The sequence below is a fragment of the Plasmodium gonderi genome (genome assembly GCF_002157705.1).
Source record: "Plasmodium gonderi DNA, contig: Chr03, whole genome shotgun sequence".
Lineage (NCBI taxonomy): Eukaryota > Apicomplexa > Aconoidasida > Haemosporida > Plasmodiidae > Plasmodium > Plasmodium gonderi.
In genome coordinates, this window is record NW_021628927.1 from 730,329 (window position 1) to 743,012 (window position 12,684).

Sequence of the window (12,684 nt, forward strand, 5' to 3'; positions counted from 1 at the left end):
TCTTGGTAAGTCCAACAAATTCGATAAAGCTTTTCAAGTTGATGGGGCCAACTCATAGGAGATCTGAGTTTACAAATTTCCGCTTCATCTATTTGAGTCAATTTTGTTTTTTTTCTTCCTCAGAGGGCGAAGAAGGAAAGAGAAAAAATTATACATATATATAAATATACATATATATATATATATAAATATATATATGTAACTTTTTTTTTTTTCTTCTTTTAGAGCCGCGACATGGGGATGATAGTGAGGAGGTACCATTTGTTATTTTTTTCTTTGCCGCTTTATTGATCCGCTTATTCGCTTATTCGCTTATTTGTTTATTATATATTATATATTTTTTTTTTTTTTTTTTTTTTAATATGCACGACTTGTGGGTGCTCAATTGGGGATATCCTGGCTGACCGTTCATAAGGATTTGCGATCATTCATAAGGAATTTGCTGACCGTTCATAAGATTAAGAATTAACCCTGTTGGCGCTATTCGATCTGTTTCGCTTTTCTCCTGGAACCAACAGGATGTTTAATTCTGATCTGAGTGGAAATAAATTACCTATACGTTTTTTTCCTCTCTCTTGACATTTTCTTATTTATTTTTCTCAGCTAAAAGTTAAAATATTCATTGAGAAAGGCAGTTAAAAAAAAAGAAAAAAAAAAAATAGCGTAAACGTTTGTATGTACATATTGCATGTATGTACAAAGCGCTCATATCCATGTGCGGGTAACTATATAGGGGACACATGGAAAACGCGAAATATTACAACAGATTGGTGGAGTTAAATTTCCTGGCTGAAAGTATCTTTTGCCAAAACCGAGAGCTAATTCTTATTGACAATAACTTAAATGGAGTTCGAACTACCAAAGGAGGGTACAGACGGAATGAAATGGAGAAAAATGTAAGCAAACTTAGTACCTACAACAATTTGTTCATAACATTGAACAAGGGTCAAGTTGGCGATCACCTGGAAAATGTAAGAAAAGGGAAAGGAGAGAAAAGAGATAAACGTGATAAACGTGATACACGAGATAAACGTGATAAACGAGATAAACGAGATAGGGGAACACGTTGTTCCATTGATTAACAGACGTGTGCAACCATTATGTCGTTAAGGAAATAAATAAAAATATATATATATATATATATATATATATGTATAATAAAAGATACTTATGTGTGAGGGGGAAGAAAAACAAGCGTAACAGGAAACTTAATTTTTTCTCCTTTTTCTGACACCCATTTTTTGTCTTTCCCAAAACACAGGTTGAGAAAATCCTTTCTGAAAAACGAGAGAAGGCAAGGGAAAAGAGGAAATCCCTAATTAAGGAATTAGTGAAGTTAAATCCAAGCGTAACCGAAATGCCTTTAGAGGAAGCCAAATTCTTGCTTCGATAAATGGTACTTATTCGTGTATATGAACAACAAGGCAAGTAAAATTAATCTACTGCAATGAGTTCATTTTTATACCTTAATGAATACTATTTTATAGATGAGTTAGTAGGATGGGTATAAAATGAAAAATCAAAAATGTGAAAAATAGAAAAAGAGAAAAAGAGTCAATTCTGTTACTATCGTAGTTGTAGTGAACGAACATGTATACACCCCCAAGTGTGGTGATGATTGTCCAAATGGAATATAATCCAGACAATATTCTGTGCGTATTATTTTTGTGTAAGCGAGAAAAAGTTTTAAGTGGATAGAAAGAAAAAATGATGATGATTTTTGTCATTCGCTTCCGTCATATCATAAATATTCATTTTTGTTTTTTATCCTGTCTTTTTTGTGAACGTATAAAAAAGTATCCATTTTATTTTTTTTTTTTTTTTTGTACATATTTAGTAAAAATATAGTAAACTAACAAAGGCTGCCGTCAAACATTAGGCTAGGTTGTGACATAATGAAGGTACACACAAAAAAAAAAAAAAAAAAAAAATAAGTTGTGTTATTTTATGAGGAACATCAGAGTGTGAGGTCGCGAAGCATACACACTCTGATGTTTTCTTTTTAATTTTTCTTCAATTTGTTGTTGAATTTCTTTCAATTTGGCTGGCTTAATTTATCCCCCTCCTTAAACGCATCCTTATTCTCCGTTACCCAGTGGTTGTCTCCACTCTCTTCATAAAAAATGACCCGCTTATCTGATAAATTCTTCCTTCCCCATTTTCGATTGGCATGCAGGTATTTCTTGTCTATGTTTTCTGTTGGATAAGCAGACAAGTAAAAATCTCGCATTTGATTGTAGCGCATTATGTAGGCTTCATCCTGTTGAATATCGCTCCTGCGAGGTGAGTTGCAAAAAAGGGGAGAAGTGGAAAATGAGGAGAAGTGGAAAAGGAGGGGAGTAGAAACAGGGAAAAGCAGAAATAAAAGGAAAACGTATTTTCATTTTCTTCCCCCCGTGTGCATTGCGATAATAATAGGGTTCGTCGACTCGCTCAGGCATGTTTCTCACCATCCGGAAACGTGGACCTTCGGGTTGTAATACCTCGTTCGATTGTAATCGGCGAATTCACCTGTGGGCTTGTTTTTGTTAACCATTTTTATTAACTCTCTTTAATGTGTATCTTTCTGGGATTAAAAAAATGGGGGAGTTCGAGGGACTCCTTTTTCACGTGTGCGCATGTATATATATATGGTATGTTTGTATGTTTGTATGTTTGTATGTATGTACATGTGTTTGCATGCATTCGTTTTATGGTCAGAGCAACTTCTTCATTAGTATTGACTTTTAAAAAACATCCTGTTGTTGTTCCGAGCGTGAATACACATAAAATTTTGGAGAATGGGAAAATGGATTATTTTGTAACTTTCATAATGTGTGCATATGTTCCTGCAGAAATGTCTGAACATACGCACTTTTTTTTTTTTTTTTTTTTGGCGTAGCCCTTTTAGGAGCTAGCTAAATCATTAAAACATGATGATTAATGCCATCAAAGGGAAGTATAGAACATGTGACAGTATTTTTTCTTTTATTATAAAATTCCTCAACCCTTTGCACACAATTATAGTGGCTCATATGATGGGCTCTTCTTTGCGCGTATAAATAGGCAACAATTTTTGAGAGATATCTCTCAAGAACTGATCTGCTACTACAATTTGTGTAACATGTCACGTTTTTTTTTTTTTTTTTTTTTTTTTTTTTTATATGACCTGTTCATACAATTCCGCACATTTTTATGCACATTTTTGCGCTTTTTTTTTTTTTTTTTTTTTTTTTTGCAAGCCGTAAGAAAATACTCCAGGACTAGTGCTAACGTGAGAAAAATATGTCGCAAATGTCTGCACAAACCTTAATTACATTATATTGTTAGCAGGAATGTGAAAATGTAAAAGGTTATACCATATGCCACACATTCATCAATGTTGTAGTATAACCCATTTGAAAAGGGGGGGGAGGGGTAAAAGGTTAGGTATGTAATTTTTTATTTCTTATCTAGAAGGATCTAAATGTTTTTGTTCCTAGGTGTGCGAGAGAGAGAGAAACAGACAGGCAAGCAGAAAGAGACAGATTGTGTATGTCGTGGCGAGAAATGTTTACATGAACTAAAAATGTAAAGGGTACATGTTTCTTACTGCCTATTTATTTTCTTCAGTGGGTGATATTAAGCCATTCCCCTTCGGTTTAGCACACAGTTCAACCTCACAAAGATTATGCCGTTGTGGGGTAACATGTACACAATATAGCATATATGCATATACACATGCACATACATATACATATATATATATATATGTACACTCACTGAGCCTTGTTTAAGGTATACGAAGAGCCATAACACCCCATCTCTCCACTTTTCCCAATTACACAACCTGGTTACAACTTGTTATCCTTTACATATGGAATAAGTTTGAGTGCTGCAATTTACTGAACACGGAAAGTTGGTATTTTTTTTTTTTTGTTATCTTTTTTATTATTTTTATTGCCAGGTCAGGTATATTTCACGATTATGTCCTTTTCTGCTGAACTTGTTAAAAAAAAAAAAAAAAAAAAAAACCTAAATAATAATCAAAAAGTGATAAACCTTTTGTAGAGACTATGGAAAAAAAGCCTCCTCCATTTCATAGTGGCCCAATAATGACTCTTGCAAATAAGCATTTGGAATTTTCACCTAAATATATGTGGAACAACGCTCTATGCGTTTGCAGCTGTAAGGGGTGAGAAAAGATATTACGGGGGTCACTTTTTCCTGCATGAATGTATGGCCATCCTACGTAAGAAAAAAAAAAAAAAAAAAAAAAAAAATTAAAATAAAATAAATAAAACGAGAAAACGTACGAAGAAGCGGCAAGACGAACATTGCGATTAGGTAGTGAAGCGAAAAAGTTAAAAAAAAAAAAAAAATGTCATCCTTGAATGGAAGTATCATTTTTGCCAAAAAAAAAAAAAAAAAAAAATACACACCCTATTGTGTGTTCCATCCGTAATAAAGAACGCGTTAAAAAAAAAGTAAGCTTCAGAAATAACACGTTTGAACTCACTTCATTTCTTGAATGAATGTGAACAAGCTCTCAGCCATTTCTATAGATCGAACCATCCCGATAAACCCAACAATCCCAACAAAACCAACCGCTTGGACCGCTGCTTCCTTGTCATGGTCCAGCAGGGGTACGAATAATTGCTTTAAAATAGAGAACCCCACATTTATGTACAGACCTACACATACATACATACATACATACATACATACATACATACATACATACATACATACATACATACATACATACATACATACGTACATACATACGTACATACATACATACATACATACATATATACATACATACATATATGTATGTATGTATGTTTATATATATATATGAGCCACAGGCGCACGTGCAGGAGGGTGGTCGAAGGCAGTGAAAAGCAGGAAAATAGACTTACACCGAATAAGAAAATTAAGGCAAAAATAATTAAAACAAAAAAAAAATTGCATGAATTTTCAATAAAATATCTCTGGATAAATTCGGGCCCCAAACAGAATGAGGAAAGTGAATTCGATAAAGGAGACCATGAGTAACATGGTCCACTTAATGCAAGTGAGGAGGAGAGGACTACCCTCCTCCCCCTCTGCATCATCATCATTATCATCACCATTATGGATGTCACTATTATCAGAAACATCACCATCGCCATCGCTAGTATCAGGAACACTATCATCTTCTGTATCACTACTATCACATTTGACAAGGAAGCAAAAGTTCTGCCACATTTTGAACAGAAGGAACTTTACGGGAAATGCATTCGCATCAGATGGGAGGAATAATAAGAAGGAGTTTTCCAATAATTGCAATATCGTTTTTCTGCTGGCCCTATTTTGCACCCCAAGTTTGGTTCAGGGAAAAAGGAATAATAAGAACAAGAAAAATATCGCTAGCTGTGCTAGTTTAGAAAAGGTATATCTAACAAAAAAAGAAGAAATAAAAGATGGAGAAATGAAAGAAATAAAAGTTCGTGGTGAAAAAGATACAGTATTATTGGTACATGTGAATGATAAATATTATTGCTTAGGTCCTAAATGTCCACATTACAGTGCACCATTGAGGACAGGAATTTTGACAAAAGAATATGTTACATGTCCATGGCATGATGCAAAATTTGATTTAAAAACAGGTGAATGTATTAATGGTCCCTCTTTTGATGATATCCCAAAATATGAAGTAACAGTGGAAGGAAATGATATATATGCATATTTACCAGAAAAAGTGGAACTTTTTGAAAAAAAAAAAATATGTCCATGTTCAGGTAAATGTGAAAAAAAAACAATTTTAATAGTAGGTGGTGGTGCAGCAACATTAGGAGCATTGGAAGAATTTCTAAAATTAGGATACAGTGGTAAATTAGTTATATGTAGTAAGGACGAGTATAAACCATATGACAGACCAACATTATCGAAAAGCATTTCAATGTACGAGTCAGGAGAAGAGTTATTTAATAGCATAAAATTGAAAGATAACAGTTATTATGAAAGGGAAAATATCACATATATGCACAATGTGTCGGTTGAAAAAGTGGATTCTGAAAATAAAAAGGCGTACCTTAGCAATGGGGACACAATTCAGTATGACCAAATTTTAGTTGCCTCTGGGGTTAGGCCATCCGAATCTGCACTTGCACGTGGGGATAGCGGTGTGAGTGGTGAATCTTCGATGGGTGCTGAAAATTTACTAACACTGCACAATTTGAAAGACAATGTAAAGATAGCTTCGTACGCAAAGGAAGGAAGTAGATGTGTAATCATAGGTTCTTCATTCATTGCATGTGAATTATCAGCAGCGTTGAAAAAGCGAAATGTAAATATAACAATGATTTCGAAAGACTCTCTTCCTTTTTACAATGTATTTGGTGAAAAAATTGGTTCAGTTGTTCTTGACATTTTGAAAGAAAAGAATGTGACATTTTATGGAAATGTATACCCAGTGGAGTATATAATGGATAGAAGTGGCTTTTTCAAAAAATCCAAATCTATACATGGTGTTCGATTAAGTAATGGTGAAGTGATTAGTTGTGATTATGTAGTGGAAGCATTAGGTTGTTTCCCCAACTCAGAATTTTTGGATGATACATTTAAGAATGAGAAGAAGCAGATCATCGTTGATAAGCACTTCAAAGTGAAGGGTTCATCAGACATATTTGCAGCAGGAGATGTCTGTGCTTTTCCTTACTTTTCCTCCACTGGTGAATTGGTTAATATATGTCATTGGAATGTAGCGATACAACAGGGAAGAATAGCTGCACATAACATGCTGAATAATAACAATAATGAAGAAGGAAAGGAAAAAAAACAGGAATTCACTTTTCTTCCCTTTTTTAACACCAACATTTTTGGAAAAAATTTTAGATACTCGGGTTATGTTAAAGATTATAAAAAAGTTATATTTGAAGGAGATTTAAAGAAACATAACTTCATTGCATACTTTGTAAAAGATGAAAAAGTTGCATCCATTTTGACCTTGGGCAACGGGAAGATGGCTGCTTTGAACGAGTGCCTTTCAAAGGGAAAGGTCCCTCGGCCCTATGAGCTCGAGGCGGGGCTCAAGAACAGTGACAGCATGATCTCCACCCTCAGCTGAAGGTGCTGCAGGAGTGAAGGAGGGCAGACGTGGGAGTGGAAGAAAGCCTAATACATATATGTATATACGTATGCATATACGTATGCATATACGTATGCATATACGTATGCATATACATATATATATATATACATGTCACGCCACAGGTGCTTATTCATTTCGTGCGCCACTTCCCCCTCCTTTTTTTTCGAAAATTTTTTTTATCGAAACGTTCCTGTGCAGTTCATATTTTATTACACGTTTCATCAGCCCAGTCCGAATTATTTTATTTCGCATCACACTACTGGGCTGTTTATCGATTTCACTTTATTTTTTTCCCCACGTTTTCTATACATTTTCTATACATTTTCTGCATTATTTTATTCCATCTTGAAAAAAAAACAAAATAGCAACTTGCGACCGCCTCGAATGGCAATGAGCCATATGAGATAACCTTTTTATAAAAAAAAAAAAAAAAAAAAAAAAAGCCACTTTTTTACTTGGTACCTTATATATATATATATCCTATCCATCCCCACCTCAGTTTTGACACACACGTGAAATTTCTCTTGAAAAGGAAATATATACCTGAGTAGAATGAGGTTACAAATGGGATGAAATGCAAGGGATGTTTTATGCATGAACGAAATGCGAGGCTTGTTTTTGAAACCCTCCCTAACCCCAGAATGAAATGAACTCTTACACGAAACGAGAGAAGAGAGGAAGCATTCACGGGTTGACACTTCTAAACAATTATTAAAAACATTACATATGACAACAAAAACGGATGTGCAAAATAAATTTTACAATTAACGCTCAAATCGTGCTTCTCCACATTTGCATATTTATTTTTGCCCGAAGGTGAAGTGACTTAGGCTTGAAGCTGAGGTGACTTGATCTGGTGCGTGTTTTACCACCATACCGATCACACACAGACCACACCCGTCCATAGTGATTTTTCAGAAGAACAAGAAACACAATGTCGTATGCAACATGTCCCATATACCATGTGAATATTAATCAAACACAAAAGGAAGGTAGGAGAGCAGCAAGCAGAGGGTAGGTGAGGCCTCACGTGTGAGTCTTTTCCCCACGTTCAAGCTGAGCCTCCTTGATTCTTCAAAGCCTTATACATATTCGTCACACACATGTAGATATAACCATGTACTTACACACATGCACACCCCATTTGGCACCAACCTCAGATTTACTTCGATTTGAAAGTTCAGCCGTTGACAATTACAAACAGTACAGGGCAGTTGAGATACACTCCAGGAGTAAGTCTGCAAAAACCTTACACGACACAGGCACGGTGAACTTATGCCGAGAGGTCGAGAGGTCGAAAGGTCAAGAGGTCGAAAGGTCAAGAGGTCGAAAGGTCAAGAGGTTGAAAGGTCAAGAGGTTGAAAGGTCAAGAGGTTGAAAGGTCAAGAGGTTGAGAATGAGTGAAGAATGATACACTTCCTCTTCGCCATTTTTAACTTTTGCGAATTGTGTAGCTTCCATCCTCTTTAAAAGTAGTACCCTCTCCCCAGAGAAGTTTCCCCGTAGTCTTTGCGCGTAGGCATCACCTCATAGAACTTTCTAACTCCAATTCTATTTCATTTTTATTTTATTGTTTTTCCACGCATCACTTGCAGTTCGCATCAGTTTAGTCATTACCCTTATCTCCCTGCTGATATTTGGTTCATGGAAATTCAGACATGACAGAACGGTATAATGTGATGTAATGGGATGATTTTTTTCTCCTTTCCCCCCACCCAACCTTCTTGCTCTGTTCATCCTTTTGTGCTTTTCTTTAAGCCACAAAAGAGCCTGAGAAATATGGGTTCACACATTTAGTTAGATGTACCAAGGTAGACACCACAATTTAACTACCCCTTGTGTTGTACTCCATCCTTTCATCCCTTCCTCCCTTTATAGGTAATTGAGATGATAAATAATATTCCCCTGATGTTATTTGTGATAGTCTTTTTCATTTTCTCCATAAAACATTACTATAAGAACTTGTTCAAATCTAAAAGGTAAGTATAACTAGTTCGCACACTAAGGTGCAAGATGAAAACGAGAAGGATGCTACTACGTCCACTACTTCTACCTTGAGAAGATAACCAATTCAAATTCGAATGAACAGAAAAAGAAAAATATTTGCATATTTGTATACACCTATACATATGTGAATAACTTATTGCTGCGCTACCTTTTTTTTTTTTTTTTTTTTTTTTTTTTTTCTCACATTCCCCTTCTTCAGCTACATAAGGAGTTTGAATAAGACATTGAAAGGATTCAACCTCTACCTTGATAATAAGTTAGTTTAAGTTTGTTCACCTTCTTGAAATTGAACAAACGTTAATATTTGAAGGTTTAAATGTGACATTTACTGTCATATATGTATGTCCTTTAATTTAGTGTTTTTTTTTTTTTTCTCCTTCACTCCTTTAGAAGTCTGAAGTTATGTGTTATTGGTGGGTTCAGGAAGGAGTAGTTCATCTCCTTATGAGGAGTATAAGTAATATTTATAATTAGAAGCTCAAAGAAGGAGCATTTTGAGCAGCATATATGTGTACTTTTTGAGTATATTGTATATATATATATATATATATATATATATATATATATACCCACCAGTTAAGCATATAATATACAATTAGTACAATGAAAAGTGCACACAGGAACAAAAAAACCACACATATATGTCCTTTTCCACTATTTGATGAGATTTGTTCTCCTCTTGTTGGATGTCACACCTGCACAATTCATTAAGCCATTCATTAGTTCAATTGTTCATTAATAAATTACATCAATAATTCTTTTTTTTTTTATCTATTTTTGGAGAGCTTGGGTGGAGATATAACACAACACTTCTCAATCACCACAATGCTTCTCCACAGGGAAATATCTGTTGCACACACCAGTTGTTCATTTGATTTCTGCATCTCTACCATCAACTATTCATAAATAGATGTGTTTAATTTTTCTTATGTATTTATGTGCCGCTTCATCCCCAAGTGTGCTGACAACCTTCTCCAGAAAATTGTATCTTTTCTTGTTCTTGAATTCCTGAAAAAAAAGAAAAAAGGGGAAAAAATAAACAAGGCCAAAATAAACAAGGCCAAGAAAAATCAAAGCAATTGTATTCTTTTGCACTGAGGACTAGAGTGCATAATGCTGCTTGCGAATGTGTCGTCTCTCAAGTATGTCATGAGTTGTTTTTCATTCTCATGTTCAAAGTGGTTATTTCTTTGCACGATCTTAACCTCGAACAAATCGTAAGTGCAATGTAAACAAAAAAAAAAAAAAATTCAATTCAAAGTGGCAAGAACTCACCTCCCGATATTCTAGAACCAAATCGTTTATTTTACTTATAGATTCTTTCATCCGTTCCTTCTGCTGTTCCCGTCTATACCATTCTTTCTTTCCAACAACCATATTATCACAGAAGTGATTTGTTCCTGTGTAAAAATTCTTGTGCCATATCCAGGGTAAATCTAAAGTGACAAAAAAAAAAAAAAAATAAGCTCAATGAATTCAGGATATAAAATCCACGTTTCGCATAAAAAACAAAAAAAAAACATAACTGCTTTGTGTGTGTATCCAAGCTAGGCACTCAGAAATGTATCTTAACACCCACCGTGCATGTAGTACTGCTTTTCTATGTCGGCCCTATATCTCCCAGAGAGTCTAAGAAGAAAGGAGGAGAAATAAAAAATATAAAAAAAAATAATTATTTTGCAATAAAAATAGGGTTAAAAACTCAATTTAGGTATGCATGAAGGGGAAGAAAAATACGCGAGGGTTGACGCTTGTTCGGATGGTTGAAACTTATTCAGATGGTTGTAGCTTATTCAGATGGACGAAACTTATTCAGGTAGTATTTTTTTTTTTTTCCCATTTTTCTTTTCTGTACTTACAAAGGGGGGTGAAAATTTCCTAATTCATCTTTGGTCGGTAGAATGGAAAAAGGAACGTCATACATTTTTCTGCTTCCTCTAACGTAACATTTGAGAGGATCGAACTTTTCCACATTTCTGTCGCATGGAGGGAAAAAAAAAAAAAAAAAAAAATGATATAGAATGTGGAAAATGATAATGATTACATGTGATATGGTAGCTATGCCTCCGGACCAAAAGTAAAATGTGAAAAAAAAAAAAAAAAAAAAAAAAAAAAGAGATGGAGTATTATTGGTTGCTACCTAGATTCCCAATTGTCCAATCGATATTTCTTGTCTTTGTTTAATTTGACATATGGGTTGAATGTTGGCTTGTATCTAATTCTATCATAGCAGTTGTATTCGTAGGCTCTCCTAGGTGTCCCTGTGCAGTGGTAAGAAGTAGATGGAATGAGTCGTCAAAATGCAGAAACATCGTACAGATATGGAAACCATACATGAGTAGCCCCATGCAGTGTTGTCAACCCTATCAAACGATTTTACATCACATGTATGTACGTAACTCATTTGTGAATGCATTTATATCTCTCAGACATGCATTTTCTTTCTCTACCTGAGCATTCGGACATGTATCGGGGCTTCCTCTTAAAACGTTCGAGAATGACATAACGAGACAAGTACGGGACTTCACGTAGTCTTCTGTCCTTTGGTTGGTGGGAAGAAGATTTATCAGCATGTGTTCACATACTTATACATATACATACTTATACATACACATACTTATACATATACATACTTATACATACACATACTTATACATATACATACTTATACATACACATACTTATACATATACATACTTATACATACACATACTTATACATACACATACGTATACATACTTGCACCCCTTCATATTGTTCATGCATGCATATTATTACACTTTGAAATGAAATTTAGTAAATACATTCCAAAAAAAATAAAAGTATTTGATTATTCCCCCTTACGGGAGTATGAAAAAAAAGGAAATTTAGAAATTGCAATTGATTCGTTTTTCTTTAGTTTGCTTACTATGGCAGTGAAGTAGGTTCTATGTTGTCCCTTGATGAACTGATGATATGCAATGTTCATTTTTTTTTTAAAAAAAAAAAAAAAAAAAAAAAAAAAAAAAAAATACCTATGTGTTTGAGGGTGTTGCTTCGTGACAGTTGTATTCTTTTATTTTCAGTTTGTTACTGCAATGTGTTTCTTTTCTCCTTTCTATGGTTCACATGATGTGCTTTTTATTTTCCACATTTTCACCTGTACACTTGTACATTTGATATTCCTGCTTCATTCATCTGCAGTTGTTGTACTATTTCTTTCAGACTTAGAACCGATCCGAAGTGACCTGATATGAACTATACATGTGCAAAAGTTTGAGTCAATTTTATAATCCAAAGAAAAATACTACATGTGAGAAATGTTTTTTCAGATATGGAAAACTTGAAGGAAGTGAGTGTAAAATAATGTTGGAACTAATTTTATCGCACCTTACAATTTTTTTTTTTTTTTTACATACAGCACTAAAAAAAAAAAAAAAAAAAAAAAAAAAAAAAAAAAAAAAAAAAAAAAAAAAGTTTAGAAAATATTTAAAAAAAAAAAAAAAAAAAAAAAAAAAAAAAAAAAAAAAAAAAAAAAAACTTTTGGTTTAAAATTTTAAAATTTATAGGTAATAATATTTTTTTTTTTTTTTTTTTTTTTT

General features: G+C 34.0%; 5 protein-coding genes across 5 annotated transcripts; 3 read left to right on the forward strand and 2 right to left on the reverse strand.

Moving 5' to 3' along the window:
* Positions 1-740: 740 nt before the first annotated feature.
* Positions 741-1,393, forward strand: PGO_031450 (hypothetical protein, conserved; the record flags this gene model as incomplete). The annotated part of the gene is made up of 2 exons (XM_028686129.1): positions 741-971; positions 1,262-1,393. The coding sequence occupies 2 exons, from the start codon at positions 741-743 to the stop codon at positions 1,391-1,393; spliced, it is 363 nt and encodes a 120-aa protein (XP_028541930.1).
* Positions 1,394-2,035: 642 nt separating this feature from the next.
* PGO_031460 (conserved Plasmodium protein, unknown function) lies at positions 2,036-2,536 on the reverse strand (the record flags this gene model as incomplete). Its single annotated transcript, XM_028686130.1, has 2 exons — positions 2,036-2,276; positions 2,451-2,536. The coding sequence occupies 2 exons, from the start codon at positions 2,534-2,536 to the stop codon at positions 2,036-2,038; spliced, it is 327 nt and encodes a 108-aa protein (XP_028541931.1).
* A 2,445-nt stretch (positions 2,537-4,981) lies between these two features.
* Positions 4,982-7,072, forward strand: PGO_031470 (ferrodoxin reductase; the record flags this gene model as incomplete). The annotated part of the gene is made up of 1 exon (XM_028686131.1): positions 4,982-7,072. The coding sequence occupies one exon, from the start codon at positions 4,982-4,984 to the stop codon at positions 7,070-7,072; it is 2,091 nt and encodes a 696-aa protein (XP_028541932.1).
* A 958-nt stretch (positions 7,073-8,030) lies between these two features.
* On the forward strand, positions 8,031-9,536 carry PGO_031480 (conserved Plasmodium protein, unknown function; the record flags this gene model as incomplete). Its single annotated transcript, XM_028686132.1, has 6 exons — positions 8,031-8,088; positions 8,257-8,328; positions 8,692-8,765; positions 8,975-9,075; positions 9,303-9,359; positions 9,494-9,536. The coding sequence occupies 6 exons, from the start codon at positions 8,031-8,033 to the stop codon at positions 9,534-9,536; spliced, it is 405 nt and encodes a 134-aa protein (XP_028541933.1).
* Positions 9,537-10,003: 467 nt separating this feature from the next.
* Positions 10,004-12,071, reverse strand: PGO_031490 (hypothetical protein, conserved; the record flags this gene model as incomplete). The annotated part of the gene is made up of 7 exons (XM_028686133.1): positions 10,004-10,111; positions 10,379-10,539; positions 10,683-10,732; positions 10,963-11,079; positions 11,244-11,364; positions 11,554-11,644; positions 12,012-12,071. The coding sequence occupies 7 exons, from the start codon at positions 12,069-12,071 to the stop codon at positions 10,004-10,006; spliced, it is 708 nt and encodes a 235-aa protein (XP_028541934.1).
* Positions 12,072-12,684: the final 613 nt, after the last annotated feature.